This window comes from Marmota marmota, unplaced genomic scaffold (genome assembly GCF_001458135.2).
Source record: "Marmota marmota marmota unplaced genomic scaffold, marMar, whole genome shotgun sequence".
Classification (NCBI taxonomy): domain Eukaryota; kingdom Metazoa; phylum Chordata; class Mammalia; order Rodentia; family Sciuridae; genus Marmota; species Marmota marmota.
The window spans coordinates 7,770,716-7,789,656 of record NW_025999842.1 but is presented as its reverse complement, the minus strand read 5'-3'; the positions used below and the strand labels follow the sequence as shown (position 1 = coordinate 7,789,656).

The 18,941-nt window shown below is 40.5% G+C and overlaps 1 protein-coding gene across 1 annotated transcript in view; it reads right to left on the bottom strand.

Annotated features, from left to right (window-relative positions):
* Positions 1 to 1,197: 1,197 nt before the first annotated feature.
* Nt5e (5'-nucleotidase ecto) overlaps positions 1,198 to 18,941 on the bottom strand; it is a 53,526-nt gene continuing 35,782 nt past the window's right edge. The window contains exons 6-11 of the mRNA XM_015497007.2: positions 9,198 to 9,395; positions 8,384 to 8,538; positions 6,763 to 6,868; positions 5,812 to 5,961; positions 4,154 to 4,354; positions 1,198 to 2,581 (exon numbers count right to left, since the gene is read on the bottom strand). Of these exons, the coding sequence (XP_015352493.1) occupies positions 2,418 to 2,581; positions 4,154 to 4,354; positions 5,812 to 5,961; positions 6,763 to 6,868; positions 8,384 to 8,538; positions 9,198 to 9,395 (974 nt within the window). The 3' untranslated portion in view covers positions 1,198 to 2,417. The remainder of the gene's footprint in view (positions 2,582 to 4,153; positions 4,355 to 5,811; positions 5,962 to 6,762; positions 6,869 to 8,383; positions 8,539 to 9,197; positions 9,396 to 18,941) is intronic.

Here is an 18,941-nt window from a genome sequence, read left to right as displayed (position 1 = left end):
ACCCACAAAAAGGACCCTGGAGTTGGCTTGCCTCTTCTATTATGTGAGAACACAGTGAGTGAGTGCCATCTGTAAGCAGTAAATGAGCCCCTCACCAGACACCAAATCTGCCAGCACCTTGATCTTGGACTTCCCTGCCTCTAGAACTGTGAGAAATAAATTTCTGTTGTTGTTAAACTATCCATTCTATGGTATTTGTTATAGCAGTGCAAACAGATTCAGATAGCTACCAAATGTTTGTTTTTTAATTTTTATTAACTCTAAGTTGTTTTAATATGGTTGATAGAGGTGTTAACAAAGTCAGTCTACTGCATTACTGGAATTTTTGAGAAAGATTCTTAGGCATATGACCAGTTCATATAAGTTAACTAAAATCTACACCACTAGCTCAGACATTTTATTTTTAGGAAATCATGTACAGGCCTCAAAACCATTTCTTTATTAGATTCTGTAAACAAAACCAGAAAACAGTAGTCTTCCTTTAAAAATTACTTTTCTCTCTTAGAAATGGCATGCATTTTTCTTCTCATTTTTGGAGTGGAAGTGGGGAAAGAAGGGTTATCAGATGGCGAAGAGCTTATGATAAGAAAAATGATACCAGTGAAAAATTGTCAAGAGTTTTTCTTCAATCTGTTGTCTTGGGTTACAGGTATCTGAGAAGAAATAACCACCAAAGACAAAGGAGCATATTTCAATTTTATTGTTTGGAATCTACAATTACAAAGTGGTCCAAGGTCATTTCTCATACCCCACTGCACAATACATATACACATATTTAGAAAACTTACAAAAATGTTCTTTACAAAAATGTGCTCTAAGACTTATTGTAGTTATGCACCTTTCTCTATTTTTTTTTGTATATTCTTATTGATATTTATTGATTTATAGCTAATCTTAGATGCATAGAACTAAGGGCATTATTTTACTGCAACAACCTTTATAAAAAGGTTATAAAGTTTAAAAGTACTTAATATTTGTAAACACTGAGAAACAAACATACTCCCTCTCCAAATGTCCAGCTGTCCTGTGCTCGCTATTTTTAAGGTGAAGGTTCCCATTGCTTGTTGAATTAATGATGCCATGCTAAGCAGGCTCACCTGCACCCACTACCACCTTAAGGAAGTATTTGTTCTTTCATCAGTATGGGTATTTGCTGAGCATCCAGTCTGGGGCCCCCTAACTGCAGATGTTCTCATATCTGGACTTGAGAGTGACTTACAGTGATTGTTTATTTTTTGAGGCAGAGTGACTTCAAATATCTTGTGTACACAATTTTTAAAATCAGTTGTCTTCCAGAACTCTGGATTTTCCATAATGTGTGTAGTGTGACTACAGTAAGTACAGTGCTGGTATCTTGGGGAGGGACAGGTGCAGGTTTAGAATTAGTTTATTTTACAAAGTTCTCTTCTCATGACACTCATGTTAAGAAGAAAGAAGGAAAGAGCACAGAGGCAGAGCTGATGGAATCTCATAAAATTAATAACAGCCAATACTGTTTGTCAAGCACCATGCTGATCCTCTCTGGCAAATACTTATCTAACATCTAAACGCCCTTTATAAAGCTCTTTCTTTTCTGTAATCTAAGTCAGTCTTGGCATCCTGTTCTTCCCTCCCCTTTATCTCCTGTCCCTTGACTGCCTTTTGAAACCTCTGGTCTTTCCCATTACCTGCTTCACAGTTTGTTTGCTGACTCATCAAAAGTACATAGTGATGAGACAGAGAGTGCTATCCTGTGTTTACTCATTGAACTTGCTACTACAGCAGGAGGCAAAATGGGCTTGGGCTGGGGCCAGTTGAGACCAGAAGTAAAGACTTCTCATCCATGAACTTGGGGCCATTGATAGTCAGAAAGAGGAGACTATTGAGTATCAGACTGTACAGCAACTTGAAATAGCATTGGATTTTAGGGCAAAAGACGTAGGTCCGGTCTTGAATGTGTCCCTTAGCCTCCATCAAGTCAACCCTTTTCTGAGCTTCTGTTTCCTCATGTGTCAAATGGGGAAAACCCCCCAAAGAAAGTAATGGGTATTAAATGAGACGATGTATTTAAAACTTCCTTATAACTATGTAAACATAAGTTGTTGGATGGATTAGAAATGGATATAAAGGAAAAAATAATTTTTATGGGTTTATGGGTTTAAAGTTCTATAGTTTAAATTTTTATTAATATTTGGATATGTAACTAAATATGGTTACGTTTTTCCTGATAAAGCCCTATTTATTTTCTTTCTCTATCTGTTCACTAAGTTGCTGATCCTGAGTGATGATATCAGTCTCTTGTGTTCACAATGCTCTAAGCTTCAGCTTCTAGGAGCCCACAGGTAGGTCTGTGCTATCACAAAGCCAGGTCCTAAGAGGCAGGTCTGAAAATCTCTCAGAAAAAAAGTTTCACATTAATGGCAAGGAGATTTTTTTGACTATTGGTATAAAACAAGGATCACTGCCAAAAATGAAAGAAATATTAAAGAAGAACTTCCATGGCAATGACTTCCTGCAGAAAACTTGATCCGACCTTCAACTGCTGGATAAATTACTTTCATTTTTAAGATGTATTCAGAAACCACGTTGATATCTTGGTCACCTGGGAAAATACATATTTTTTTTATCTGTAGAGAAAGTAATTACCAATTTACAGAGAAAAGGGATATAAAAATATATTTCTTTAAAGCCCTTTGTAATTATAAAAGGGAAGTTAATTCCAGCAATAATATGTCATAGAAAAGAACACTGATGATTATAAGTGCAAAGGATTTGGTGTTGATGTTCCAGATGTGAAATGTGCCTGTTGGTCAATGTTGGGTAACTGGGAGAAGTAGAGCTATCTCAGATCTAAGATGTCTCAAGAGAGATCATGACATATCCTTTGAACAAAGGGCATTAGGGAACTGGGTCAAGAGCAAATAGTTGAGAAATAAAAGTGGTTTCCTTTTGCTTGCCTACTCAAAATTATTTTCACAGAATTGATGGGATGGTGGAGGTTTCATTTCCAAAAGAGGGAAGAAATAATAAATACTACTTTACAGCTATAACATACCCATGGAAACCCAAATTTATCTAGAAATGAGCACTCCCAAACATAAAGAACTCTCTGAGTGGTTCTCACCCCTGGGTCATTACATTACAATTGCTGGAAATTGTAATTTAACCTAGTTAAATTTGAATCTCTTAAGAGCTGGGTCTAGGGCATTGGTATTTAATTTAAAATGCTCCTCAAGCTATTCTAATGTGTAGAAAACCCTTAGGAGCCAGAGCTTCCTGGCCTTCTATAATTCTTCCAACAGCCATCAGTGTGGAGCCCAGTGATGCACAGCCACCATCCTCTTTGTGTCATGTGAGGCTTTTAAGCCTGCCTTTCAATCTTCTATCAAGGAACAGATAGAAGGGGACACACCTTTTCTCCCACAAAGGCTGCCTCCTTTGGCCTGCCTCTGCTTTTACCCTCCATTTCCTACTCTCCTCAGAATAAACAACTAAAATGGCAAGCCCACCATAGTAAAGCTAAGGAGAAACCTGGGTGAACTTCCCAGAGAGGTAAAGAAGCTGTATGTGTGTCGTGAGTGTGCTGCTCTCTGCCCTAGGAAAAGGAAGGGGAAATGTGTTTTATGTCAGTGGACTTCAGGAACGTGGGATGGCTCTCAACTGGATTTCCAAGAATGGGGTTGGTGTATAAAGATACTCAATGAGAAAAATATCATCTAACATCAGGTATGGGTTGTTCTTATAATTTCCTTTAATCCACTGTGCTGAAGAGAGGGACTTACCCATCCTCTCCTACTTGACCTGTTCACAGTGAAAGCTAATTAAAGAAAGAAAATTTAGATTACTTAATATGATGGTCTTCTATGTCAAATCTAAAGTTCCAGAGATGTGATTTTTCTATAAATGTAAGACTTATTTATATTTCACACTTTAAATAGTGGCTTAGAGGTAGTTAAAAGTTTTAAGCATTTCTGTTTTAAAAGTAGGTTTTCCCTGGGTTTGGATGGATATGTTTGCCTTCCTCGATGCAGTGATGCTGTTTTCCAACAAACAAAGCAAACCAAGAGGGAGTCAGCAACATAGCAAAGCACCACAAGTAGCTCCCCTTCCCAGCCCAGTTCTGTAGTGCCTGAGTACCTCTGGGATAAGGAGAGGAAGAGACAGGTCTACTTACCAGAGTCATGTTTCAATAATTCATCCTTTATCATCTGGAATCCATCTCCACCACTGGCCAAGTAGCTTGGGAGGGTCACCTTATATACCTCATCCATTTTAAGAGGCTCGTAACTGGGTACTCGACACTTAGTGCAAAGGACATCTAATTGGACCACTCTGTCCCCAGGTTTTCGGGAAAGATCATATACCACATGGATTCCTAGAAAATAAATGAATCTATATGTTTTCATGGGATCCAACCAGAGACTTCTATTAACTAAGAAGGGGATTTTGGCCTACATCTGGAATTTGGAACTAGGCTTGGTTCTCCATTAGTTCAAACTTAAGTGAAATTTCATCAAGGGAATGGAAGTGACACTGCCGCTGCCCTTTCTTGGTTAGCTTCATCCTTGATACCCTCTAGGAGACGTGAGAACCACTGGAAGGGAAAATGGCTCTAGATTAGAATGGGCAAGGTTGATTCTGCAGGGGGAAACCACAACTCTTTCCTTACCCCCAGTTTTTTTTTTTTTTTTAAATATTTATTTATTTATTTTTCGGTGGACACAACATCTTTGTATGTGGTGCTGAGGATCGAACCCGGGCCGCACGCATGCCAGGCGAGCGCGCTACCACTTGAGCCACATCCCCAGCCCCTACCCCCAGTTTTTAAATATTGAGTAATTGTTCCAGTAACTTGTGGCTTGGAAAATCAGAAACATATGAGAGGCACAGAGTATTCATAATAATTTTGAAGACTAAAACGTAATAAATAGGGATTAGGTGATTTTCACAAAAGACTGTAGCTACCCAGCACTTTGCCAAAACTATCAGACCTGCTGTTTCCTTAGCTCCCTCCTGGGAAAATGCCTGGATGTCAGGTTACCCTATAGACAGCGGGCCAGGACCCCATACTGCAGCTGCTCAATCCTGCAGCAATGTGTTCTGCAAAGGGAAGACTCGCCAAAGCAAGTCAAGTGGGGCCACTGTGACCTAAAGGCAAAAACTGGGTGCAAAATATGGTCTTGGAGTAAAATAAGATGATTAGGGATTAATTCACTGCTCTGTGAAATTCATTATTGGAGAAATCATTTCAGAAACCCTTAATGATATGACAAGCATTTATTTCTGTTCAATATTCAGTGTAATCCAAGAGAATAGTGAGACAGTTTTTCTCATTGCACTTGATACTTGAGGACTTGCCAGGTCATAGTAGGATTAGAGTCAGGTTCCAGTGCCTGTGCAGGCTTCCCCTCCCAGAAATCATCCTTATTAACACTGATTGACACTTCATTCCTATGAGCCTCCGCATGGTTCCAGGCAATTAATGACTAGAATAGAGGAGAGTATTTTTTTTAACAAAGAATATTGAATGCTTAAACAACTAAGATTTTAATAGACCTTAAGGCAGCAGACCTTCTTCATGTTTAGAGGGTCATCTCCTGTGGAGGGCCCATCTAAGATCCAATTCAGATTTGGCAAATATTGCCTATTGTTTGGGGGCTTTGATCCTAGCCTAATCTCAGTGGTCTAAGAGTCCATAACCATTGAAAAATGAGGTAAAGGTGTTGGGTGGGGAAACCCCAAACAAGCCTGGTCACAGAGGTCCTGTCTTGGTGAGCACAAAACTGAGCCAACCATCAAGAAATCCTGTATCACCTTGGATGGGTGACTTACCGCCCACCTGTAGGAACTCTCCTGTGGACTGGCCGTAGCGATATACGCTGTGCTCAAAAGCCTTCTTCAGGGTGGAGCCTTTTAATTGGACCAAGTCAAATGTACCTCCAAAGGGCAACACAGCAGCCAGGTTCTCCCAGGTAATCGTGCCTGAAGGCAATCCCAGATGAGGAAAGAAGGAAAGTAGCTTGAGAAAACTCTTTACCCTTAGACAAATTTCTCAGGGTCAGCAGAGGAGGTTAGGGGGATATGAGGCTGTTAGAGCAACAACTATGGAGGGAATGGACTGAAAAGCCTTCATTCTACCGTCCACACTGAGCAGGGGTGGAGCTCACTAACAGCTGTGGCTCAGCCTTGGATATCCTGGTTTAGGGCTGTATCTTTAGTAGGTTGTTATCCTTTGCTCAGTTTCTCTGGACAGGCAGTATGTCCCTGCCACCTGTCTCTGTTTGACAATGAAATGAGCTCTGGGTCTTACACTGATAATGATTGGATTTGACAGTATATCAAGAGTGTCATGGATATATCTGTCTTGTCAATTTGTTTTACCATATGATATAATCTTGGATATCTGTAAATATGCTAAAATACCAACTTAAACCAATTGTATATCTTTTCTAGCACAAGAGACTGGTAGTTATATCTTTCTCTTTCCAGATGCCAAGGTGGAGGCTGTCAATAATTTGCATAAATCAGCAGCAATTAGTATTTAGCTTTGCAAGTCAGAAATGTAGACCAAGCTTGGGTTCTGCTAACCCTCACTGCTGTATCTATGTGTGAATACATATGAGAATGCATGTGTGTATCTTTTGGACTCACAGCTAACCCAAACCAAGACACTGACATTTTGGTACATGGCCGACTGCACAGGTGAGCAGAGGAGTATCAGTGCAGGGACCTCAGAGGGGAAGTGGGTCAGAAAGCCAGGGATGCTGGGCCTGGAGAGCATACCATTGTTCTGTTCATCAATGGGTGACCGGATACCACCTCCATTTAAAATGCACATGGACACATGATTCCAGAACATTTCATCCGGGTGTCTAAGGTTGTTGTTAATCTGCAATAATAGCAAAAATATACATTAGTTGTTTTGAGTCTTCTTCCTCAGGATCAGTTCCAGGAATCTGGTTAGTTCTCCTGAGAAAATAAAACTGTTCTTTCCCTGCTTCTCTGTTCCCAGAGATTCCTCAACTGTCATTAGTCAGAACTAGTTTTATGCGCTATTAGTCATAAAACAATTATTAAACTACTTATCTTCAACTAGTTTATTTATCCTCTGTTAATCAGAAGCAAAAATATGATGTTGTGACCAGTCCCATTTTAGACTCTTAGGAATGGGAAGCTCTTGGCCCCATCTCCTAAAACCCCTGTCCTTTCAGGCTGATGGGCCTTAGCAAAATGGTCTCTCAAGGTGTAGCCCTGGTGTTGAGATGGCTCTAGTGTGGACTGGCCTGCAGTGCTGCTCCTCATAGTCTCTTTCAGGACAGGCAGGGACCTCAAGCCCGCTCGGTACAAGACTTCATGCCTATCAGAAACCAGCCTCCATGTGTATGTCCCCAGCCAGGTCCCAACCTGGCAATTTTGGAGACACAGAGAAAGTGTTCTAAAAAAGGAAAATCAGATCCATTCTGACTTTTATTTTATAAAATGTATGTTTAATTTTATAAAATATGTTTAGTTACAAGAAATAAAATTATTTTAAAAAAATACAGCCCAGAAAGTAAAAGTTCTCTTATATTTGCCCCTGCCTTTTTAACAGAGAGGTAAGCACGGCTAACAGACTGGGGTGCTTCTTTAGATTTTTCTCTAAACATGTACAAACTGGCTTCCCTCACACTAACTGCAGGATGCTGAGGAGCCAGTATGGTTCTCATCTTTAAAAGCATGAATGTTGTCATTTACCTGGCAAACCTTTATTGGGTGTGATTGTATTCTAGGCACAGGGCAGTGGGCACTACATGCTGATCCCTAACAAAGGAACAGCCTCCTGGGTGCCCCTGTAAGCCTGTGGGAGTGGTGTATCTGACCTGGGAGACCTCAGTTCAGCATGACTCCCAGGAAGCTACCAAGGCCAGTCTGCCCCCACACAAATGCTCCTCAAGGGTAATCTTGCTCCACTCTTGGTAAAGGACTTATTATTATGATAATAATTGTGCTGTCATTTGGGGAAAGAGGTTTCAGAGACACAAGGTCAGGTTCTCTGGAGCCAAGTGAACAGATCCAGTCTTGCCAAGTTAGGGCCAAACAGATGTGTTTTATCTCTCTTCAGGTTGGCTGAGTTTAATCTGTGTCTTTGGCTCATCTTACAGAAAGAAAATAATACCCCAAATTCAGACATTCAAGAAGGACACCTTAAAATAGAGGTTTTAATTTTTGTAAAGTAATTGTCACCCAATGTGGTCCAGGCACCTTGCCACCTTACTCAGTGCAATATCAGCCAAGCTTTTGTCTTTTTTTTTTTTTTTTGTAAAAGAAAACCCCAATTCTGCAACTATCAGTTTGGCCCTAATTGCATCTTCCTTCCTCTCCCCATCGTCCTTCCCTCCCTTCTCTGCCCCTGCAGTGGACTCACCATAGCATCACAGATCAAGTTGCCCATGTTACACTCTTTAAAGCGGCATGATTGAGTAGAGCCATCCAGATAGACAATCGTTTTCCCCAGTTCTTGGGTAGAATAATTATCCAATTTTATTCTCCATTTGTTAATGTCTGCTTTGATGCTTGCATCTAGAATAATAGAAAAGAAGGATTGAAGGAGGGAGGGGGGCGAGGGAGGAAGCCTGTAGTTAAAGCAGATCTCACAATGGGGAAATTCTGGAGGAGGAATCAGATTTTATCCAGTTTACCTACTGTGAGTACACATTTCTTAACCATGTGTGTGTACGTTTTGGGTTGGCCATGAAATTTCCTTAGGAACATCTATTTTGTTTCTGAGTCCCAGACCAAAAAAAAAAAAAAAATAAGAAATACACGACTTCATCTGATGAATAAAGAAACTGAGGACCACTGGACCTGGGCATCTTGCCCATGGCACACAGCCCCTTACTGGATGGGGTGCCAGGATTTGAGCCCTGCTCTTCACCAGTTGAAGCCCTTTGCTTTAATAATTAGCTCTTCTCTGAGCTGAGAGTAGCTTTTGCTTGTCAGAATCAAGCTTTTTAAAAGGCAGAAGAAGCCATGAAGTACAAAGTCTGATGTTGAAAGGACTTGAAAAAGCAAATGGGGATTTTGGCCTTTGGGAGTTTTAAATTTCCTTATCTATAAAGGGTAAACTCAAGGAAGAAGCTAGATTTTTCTATTCTCCTGAAAACATTAAACAAAGGAAGGGTAAAATCTAGCCACCTATTTTTTTGAACTGGTGGAATATTCCCCCGAATTTCACATACCTTCAGGAATGCTGCTATTCAGAAGAATGGGATTTCCATGTGAAGTGACGACATCTCCCTTTTCATCAAACTCAACCTTCAAATAGCCTAGGTATTTGCCAAAAGCATAGGCCTGGACCACAGGAACCTTCCGCCCATCATCGGAGGTGACTATAAATGGGTACTTCCCAACAGGCACCTCTGTACAAGGTGCAGTGCCTGAAATAAAAGAGCCAAAGCTGATCAAGTTAGTCCTTGTATGCCGCTGGCTGAAGGCCAGCAGGCCCCTGGCAGATGACAGTGAGTTTTAAATTGATGATTCACCAGCTGCTGTTCCACAGAGCTGTTCTTTCAGAGCCCTGCCTGGGTATTTGCCCATTTCTGAATGCCCATTTTGGCACATGAATTTTTCCATTCTCAACTCACCAGGCATTTACTAAGCTCTTCCTAAGTCTAGGGCATTGTGCTGGGTGCTCTGGGGCCCCAAAGATGGAATATTGCTAAAATGATCCTACCTTCTTTCTGGCTCTGGCTCCATTCCCCCTAGCTAGATAGATGAGCCACACCACCTCATTTTACTGCACTTCACTTTCTTTGCCTGTAAAGTGGGCAAAATAACAATTCTTATTTCAAGAATCATTGAGGGCTGTTGAGACTCAAAATATCAAAGCTTTCTAGCATGGTGCCTGGCAGGCATAGTGGGTACACAACACAGTTCTTTCCCTTAGAAAGTGATGGCAATCTCTAGAAACTCTGGGCATACAATCAAGAGCTTAGCTCATGGAAGATGAGCAGAAATGGCAAAGACCATCTTGGGTTTTGTTAAATTCTCCATCCCCTCAGATGCTGTTTAGAAGAGCCGTGTTCAGTAAGTGCTGCACTCTTTCTTTCCCAGCTAAACCCTCACACCTATCATATTTTATAGGTGTCTTGTCTCAAAGGGGACACCAAGGAGAGCTTGGAAGCTGTCAATCACCAGAGGCTTCCTACACATGGGCTTGCAGGAGGGTAAGTGTGGCCATGTAGGGAGCTTGGGGTGCCCAGTGTCTCATTGCTTGGCACATTTAAATTCTTTAACTACACCCCTCCTAAATTCACATGGTAGTTCATATCTTACCTCCACAGAAGTAATGACATAGCTGGATCTTCTTGGAAACTATAAAGATACCCTTGACCCCACTGCTGTTTCTGTTACCTTCCTTATCACACCCACAACTAGTCTTTCCTACTAGATGTTTACAGAGGGTCTAGAGAACTTCAGCATATGTTGGTTACACACATGCCCCAGTTCTGAGAATGGGCCATGTGCCAAGCACTGCGCTATATCTCATTTAGTCCTCCAACTTTCCCATGAAGCAGGTCCTATAATAAGCAGGTCACAGACGAGAAAACTGTCATAGGTGAAGAGCTCAGTGTCACACAACTGGTATGTGATAGGAAGCTGATTGAAAACCAGAGCTATCAGACACTATATCTTATGTTTTCTCCATAACCCAAAACAGCCTACCATGTGTTATTTGTATAAAGTCTGCAAGTTGATTGCCAAATGTCACTTACAAAATCACAAGCAAGCCCAGCTTTGCACCTTCGTGTCCCCAGCTCTTTTTCTTCACCTAAGACACACTGGGGTGGCAGCCCCCTTCCAGGGTAATAACATGGGGCACATGATTATACTCTGTCTACACAGAGCCACATCTTTGTCTTTGGAAACCTGACTCATCTTCTGGGCAGGAGTGAAACTGTCCATCAGATCCTGTTCCAGTCATCTAGCTAATAACTCCTTCAGGAACCAAACAGAGAAGTGGTGGAGCTGTGGACTGACATCTGGAGTTGGGAAAACAGGCGTATGGTAGCAAAGTGCAGTGTTTGAAGGTACCTCAAGGCATCCTGCCCTGGGAGCCTGTGATCTGCACAACTGTCCTGGTATCACATGGTAACAGAGGTACCAAGGGACAGACAATTGCAAATTACCAGCACCTCACTAACAAGAAACAGCTGTTGCTAACTTCGAAGTCCTGTTATCTTGCTTCCTCTGTGAAGAAAAAATGAATCAAGAAAAGTCTTGGAACTTTACTTTTAAAAAAAGGCGCCCAACTGGAGATAGTGAGAACCTTGTTCCATTTCCTCAAAGCGGACAGGAATATGTTGGCTGTGACAGTAGCAGGTGACCTGATGTATGGTAGAGGAGAAGGGAAGATGAAAATTTTAATTGTCCTCATTCTGTTTGTCCTGTTTTCCTTTAGGTCAAAGCTGGGGTCTGCTCTGTATTTCAGGGGGTCAGGGGGTTGGTCTTTCCTTTTCTGAAGGCAGGTATTTAGAAAGGTGTAGTTCCCCAAACTTCCACACGGTGGCGGAGAACGCCCCTTTCAAGAGGGAAAAAGTGTAGTTGTTAAAATCAGTCTGGCAGTTTCCTGGAAACCCCAAAGAATGGCAAGCCTGACTATTTTTTAGTCTTTATTTTTCTGTCTTCCATAGAAATATCTGAACTTAAACAGAATGTAAAAGTTATGAATCTGAAATTTGGTCAAGTACCTCATCAGCTCATCATGCAAACAGGAGTTAGCAAACCCAGCTCCCATCCGACTGGCAACATTCTCCAGTTACAAAAGACCCTGATGTTCCTCTTATTAAAAAAAAATATGTTTCCTCAGTATCTTAAAAAGACCTAATCAGGAATAAGGAGGATGCTTCCTGTGTGGCTGAGGCAATAGCTGGTCTAGTTTGGCTAATCTCAGACTCCTCCATAGCAGAGCCCTGTCTGCTTCGTACATTTGACAATCTCAGAAAACTACTGGCAGAGAAAACAATCCAGGGCTTCACATTTTCCACACCATTCCATGCCATTCTGCCAAGGATTTTTACATCCAAAATACTCTGTCTACACAGAGCCACATCTTTGTCTTTGGAAACCTGACTCATCTTCTGGGCAGGAGTGAAACTGTCCACCAGATCCTGTTCCAGTCATCTAGCTAATAACTCCTTCAGGAACCAAACAGAGAAGTGGTGGAGCAGTGGACTGATATCTGGAGTTGGGAAAACAGGCGTATGGTAGCAAAGTGCAGTGTTTGAGGGAACCTCAAGGCATCCTGCCCTGGGAACCTGTGATCTGCACAACTGTCCTAGTATCATGTGGTAACAGACAGAGGTACCAAGGGGCAGACCTTTGATGTGGTTTTCAACTGCCTGAATTATAAGATGATTTAAGGAAGTCTGTACTATTGTAGCAGAATGATTTGGGGAGACATTTTAAAACAAAATTATTTCCTCTAATTCCCTTGGAAAGATATTTTTCTTACATTGATTTTCTCCTCTCACAACCTTTCCCTAATCTATTCCCTCATCTTTAATATTCCTTACTTATGGTACTCTAAATTCTTAAAAAAAAAAAAAAAGCCCTCTTCTGTCTTCAGGTCAAGAGGTAACATCAAAAAAGAAAATGCAGATGCTGATTTCAGGAGGTCAAGATTCCCTTTGATGTGTTAAGGAGGCAGTGGAGACTCTCACAGAGAGGCTGAGGGGTTCTTGGGAAGAGGATGAATTCTACGAATTTCCCATCTTTTTTATTTTAAAAAAAATTTAAGTTGTTGATAGACCTTTATTTATTTAATGCGGTGCTGAGAATCGAACCCAGCGCCTCATACATGCCAGGCAAGTGCGCTACTGCTGAGCCCCAGCCCCAGCCCAAATTTCCAGCCTTTTGTCCACTTTTCCCCTCTCCTCAAAGTTGTCCATTCCCTTGAGCCCATGAAGATGGAGATTTGAGACAGGGAGGTCTCCTCTGTCCTCCTCCAGGCTGGCTTTGAGTCAAACCTGTTTCTCATAAGCACTCACCCCCTGGGTTGTAGGGGAGCATGACTAGTGTGACCTGTGTGATCTGTGATGAAGCCTTCCTCCTGCACACTGTGGCTTTGACACATGTGAGAACCAACTTGATGACTTCTGAATTGGGGCCCTCATAAAAAGGACTGGATAAAAACAATGGTAATCAACCTATTTCAAATCATTGTTTCTAAGAGCCTCAAGCTTCTCTTTCACACACCTCAGAAGGGCTCACTCCCATCACACACTGCTTTCCCATCACACACCGCTTTCATCAGTCTCCTTGCCACCATCTCCCCACTTAAGCCAGAGACTTGGCCACTCTTATCTCCTGACAGGGCTACTGCCAGAGCTTCCTCACTGGCCTCTTCTTTGCTTCTTTCTAATCCAGTCCCCACACAGTAGCCTGAGTGATCCTCCTAAAACACACATATGATCATGTACAACCTGGTTCAGATATTCCCTACTGGCCACAGGGAAAACACTGACCATAATATGAATACCATAAACTGTAAGGCCTAGACAGGGTGGCCTTTTCTTATTTCACAGCTTCTTCTAGAACATCGACTCTGCCCTTCAGCAATCTTGTCCTCTTCCTATTCCTGGACCATACCCAACTGCCCAAGAGCCTTCACACAGGAAGTAAGACTGGAGCCAGAGGCCCATGGGTGAATTAGTCACATCTTTTCCCTTCAACTTATTAATCATGGGGAAGATGGAAAAAAGTAACAATACCCAACCTTACAGGGTTATTTGGTGGATTAAAGAAGATAATGCAGCAGGAGAAGCCTGACTCAAGGTAAGTGCTCAATAAAGACTAATGATGATTACTCACCATTGGGGTTTGTCTTTCTGATCATGGTCCTAATGTCAGTTTCTCAGGGAAACACTCACTGGTAATTCTCTTGGTCAGATTCTCCTAAGGCAGGCTCTCACAGCATTTCTTTTTTGTCATCCCGGGGATTGAACCCATGCCAGGTAAGCGCTCTACCACTGAGCCACACCCCTAGCATCTTGTACTTCTCTCTTCACAGCTTACTTTGTAATCACATATACCACAATTTATTTAATTATTTGCATAATTATGCATTAAAAATATGGGATATTCTCTTACTGATGAACAGTTACCAATTCCCATCCACAAATGTTTCTGGGCTGGGGAGAAATTAATAGCCTAAAAGCAAATAAATGAGAGAAGCATCATTAGGTTGCTTGGTTTAAACAAGTATACCCCCAGTTTCTTATCTTTTAAAAGGAAGAAGATTCATTTAGAAAATTCGGGTCAGATTCTCAAATTTGGGAGAACTTTTTTTTTTTTTAATTTAATAACAATATAGTAGTTCAGGTTTGGGATTAATGGTTAAATTTATAGGTTTTAGAGAGTTCTTTTAAATTTTTATTATAAAAAATAAAACTAGTATTACAAAACATTTGGTAAATGAAGCAAAAAATTATTCATAGGCTTATTCCCCTTAAAATTTCACAATCTTAAAAATACATGAGTAGCAAAAAGAGGGAAATTGGTGGCAGAATATATTTTAGGGAGAAATCATTCATTTAGTAAAATACTTAGAACATGTGTATTAGTCAGGCTTCTCTTACTTAGTTCCTATAACAATTCTCAGAAGTAGCTACATAGCTGTTTCCATCTTTTGAAGTATGGCCCTATGTATAAACGTGGCTGTATAACCAATGTGATCCTGCAATCTCTACATGTGGAAAAATAAGATTATGTACCCCATTTGAATCAAATGTATGATATGTCAAGATCATTGTAATGTTTTGAGCAACTAATAAAAAAAGTAAAAAAAAAAAAAAAGAAAGCTCAAGCTCAGGGTATTTAACAAGTTCAAGGTCAGATGACTAGCAGTGAGGAGCCAAGGAGGGAACTGTCTGCAGAGGTCAAAGTCCCCAAGTTGTTTTCCTATGAAGTCAAAGGAATGCTAACTTTTGCAGAAAATCACCAGGCAGCAAAACTAAGGAAGCACCAACTCCCATCTTCTGGATATCCAGTGTCTGTCCCATGGTCCCAGGATTTCACAATGGTTGTCATCAACTTTCCTCATACCTCAGCCCTGCCAGTGGGTCTTGACTATCATTTGTTTTACAGTCAATCTTTTTATATTTTGGCTTTGAATAGTCTCATTTCATCTGAGAAAGCAAGATTGGTGTTAATGTGCTACAAAAATCTCTAATAAGAAGCCTCTGGCTTTGCTCTGTAAAGGAAGCAAATACTGAGGCTGGGCTATGACGACTGCAGGTCTACTGAATGCCCTGAATGGGTGACCAATGGAACAAGGAAGTCCCAGTGCTTATCTCATTCAAAAAGACTGAGGGAAATCATCTTTGAAGCTTTAGCCACACCTCTGCTCTTTGCTGATACTCCAGCTTACTTAATAAACCACAGATGTCAGCAGTCCCTATCAAATGCCCAAAGGAAACAGTTCTTTGCTGGACAATATTTCCTTGTCCTGTGAATTTGGTTTTCTAATAATAATATGTTTTCTAATTTTGTTGTTTGCAAGCATTGTTTATCTGCCTGTGAATTTCCACCGCTGGAGTTTCGATAATCATGCTTTTTATAACAAAAGTCTTTTGCCCTCCCCACTTATCCTAATGCAGCAGGGAAGCATCTGCTCCTTGTAGAGTCAAGAGCATGCAGCAGGTTCTTCTAGTCTGTCTTCTTTATAATTACAACGTCAACTCCTTTTGTTTAAAGAACAAAATTCTGTAGTTATCAATGTAATTTCTGCTCTTTAAATGAAAAAAATTGAGTTTCATATTCAACAAATGTGCTTCTGAATCCAGAAGTGATGAATATTAGATAATTAATTTTAAAAGCCTAACAATCAAATTTTTAAAAATTAAACTTTGAAAGGCTCTCTGTTAACATTCATTTGGCAACAATACTGGACACCTGCCTCCCGTGTGTCCATCATGGCATGATTAAGAATATAATGATTCTACTGTCATGTATAACTAATTATAACAAATAAAAATAAATATTAAAAAATTTTTCCTGTGGAAGACCAAAAAAAAAAAAAAGAATATAATGAATGCTTCCAGGCTAGGAAGGAGAGATGAGAAGGCTGCTGGATTGACAGGAAAAGAGGAGTTCAAGACTGGAGGATTTGCAAAGCCCAGCTCTGGAGAACTCTAGAAATAGGAGGGCAAAAGAGTTGGAGAGTGGAGTTTTGGAGCAACATTGGCAATGACCAATTTTCAGTCCTTTGCTTCAGAAGTGAAATTTTTACAATGGAGTGTAGGGAACAGTCACTGGGGAAGGGAATCAAGGAAACATGAATCTCATTTACTGCATCAGTCATCTACATGGACACCCCACCAGAAGGAAGGCAGGAGCTGGAAAGGAGAAGACAGAAAAGCCAGTGCTCAGTTGTTGGTAATGTGAGAGTGTGCTTAGAGGCCATTAGCTGATAGTGATAAGAAGGGGACAGGGTATGAGCCTCAGAGGGGTTAGAGGAGAATTAAGTTCATTGAAGTAGCCTAAGGAAGTTACAAATTGTTCTACCAAAAATTTTATTTCCTCAAATCTTGAAAAGTAAACAATCAAGTTCTATGCATGGATGAGTTTCTAGAGGGGAAGCCATTAACAGCACTAACAATTCTAACCATCTCTGTAGATACAGAAACTGACCCTAGGCCACAGTTCACCAGATTGACTAGTTGAACCTAAACTTTAGTTAAAATATTGGTGGCAATCAGGAAGACAGCATCTTATGAGTTCTTTGAAGAGTCTCCAGGGGAACAGATTCCCTTGGTGTACCTGCTGCAGGTTTCAACTTGCACTCCCTTTACTACTTTTTTCTCCAAAGGCCTCTGGGGTCCACTGAAGGACTCCAAGATTTAAGCTCCTTTAGAGAAAGCATTTGCATTCTGGCCTTGTCATTGCAGCCTTAACATTATGTAAGCTTGGCGGGGGGCAGGGGGGTCGGGAGTCCTCTTCTCTCTGATGTGAGATGGTCAGGCAATGGCCAGGTGATTTTAGCAGAGGAGGACAGTTGAAGGAACCTTGAATGACTTTCAGCATTTGAAGAGAAGCAGGTCATGAGCTGTATTAGTCATGCATCGTTGAGAGCTGAGATTTTTAAAAATAGGGCTAGCTACAATACAATAAAACTAGTAGGTGGTGATGGATATTTAAAAATTAAATAATAGAACAAAAAATAGTGGAGTGCCATCTAGGTACTTGGGAAAAATTTCTTTCAGGTTTGTGTGTGCGCGTGTGTACACGCACGTGTATACTGAGATGGTTCTTAACAAGAATTAAATTTCCAAGGGATGTATTATTTTAGCTATATTAACTAAACATGATTAAGAGATTCATTATCTTAACTTCCTGTGAATTCCATAAAATGATTTGGAGGAGTTTTTTTTTTTTTTTTTTTTTTTAAGGCTGGGAAAATGTATTTAAATGGACAAAAATGCCCTAGCATTGCCTTTCATTGTTAGGTTCCATCCTCAAAACTAGTGTTGAATACAAGAGTTTCAGAACAAGTTTAATCTTGGTAAGCCATTAAGAAATGTGAAATCAGTGACTAAAACTCAGTCACACCAGTTTTCTCAGAAACTGTAATTATTTACTTCAAGATTTAGAGATAAACCAAGTATAATTTTCATCCTCAAATCTCTCTTTCATCCTCTGTTGTAGGATTTCATTGGCTGGAATAACAGTGACAAGAGCAGGAGGGTAGGCTGCAGGATTCATAGGAGGCAGGAGCTCGATATAAACTGCCGCTTGCCTTAGGCTGTCCCATTGGTGCTCTAAATGGCATTAAATAAGATGGCATGGAGATAAGACAGGGACCCAGGGATGACTTCAGCATATGAAGGAGGCGTGAGACTCCTTGGATGGTTCATGGTCTGCTTCATGCTTCATTTAAAGCTGAGGCTTTTTCTTTTTTTAAAGCTGAGTTTTTCAAAAATATTCATTAGCTACAATCCAAGGAAATTAATTTAATGAGTAGTAACTAGCATTTTTAAAAAACTGAAACCAGAGAACAGAAAATCAGATTGCATTCTGTGAAAGTTTCATATCACTTATGTGTGTGAATGTGTGTCTTTGTATGTGAATGCACATGCACAATATGTACATGTGTGTGTTGGGTCTTTCTGTAAAATGTCATTCTTTTTATGGATCACAGACAAAAATGTTTTAGAATACTTCTCTAATGTGAAGGAACAGGAGACATAACCAGCTCCTGCATGTCCTAGGGTTCTGACAGTGTCTCAGAAAAACTGAGAAAAGCCTTGGGGAAGGGTGTTTCAAACAAAAATGTTATTAGTGGTGCATATTAATTGCACAAGATAATTATTTCATTTTGAAATCTCCAAACGTGTATAACATGCTTTGATGGTATCCACCCTGTTACTCTCTCTGCCAACCCCTTCCCTACTAGCCCTCCTAATACTTTTATCTTTCCCCATCCCTTAGCTTCCATAAAAGAGAGAAAATGTGCAATACTTGTCTTTTTGTGTCTTGCTTTTGCTTTACATGAGCATCTCCAGTTCCATCAGTTTTCTTGCAAATGACATGATTTTATTCTTCATAGCTGAATAACACTCAATTGTGTATATAGGCCACATTCTATTTATCCATTCATCTGCTGATGGACATCTAGGCTAGTTTCATAGCTTGGCTATTGTGAATAGTGCTGCAATAGTGTGGGTATGCTGACTTTGAGTGCCTCAGGTGTATACCCAGGTTTGGTATAGCTGGATCATATGGTAGTTCTATATTTGTTTGCAGGGGGTGGGGGGACCCCTAACCTGTTTTCCATAGTGGCTGTACTAAGTTACAGTCCTACCCACAGTGTGTAAGTATTCCTTTCTTCCCCTCTCCTACTCCTCCAGCTTCACCAGCATTTGTTATTTTTTTTTCTTGCTAGTTTTTCTTTTCTTCTTTTTTTTTTTTTTTTTTTTTTTTTT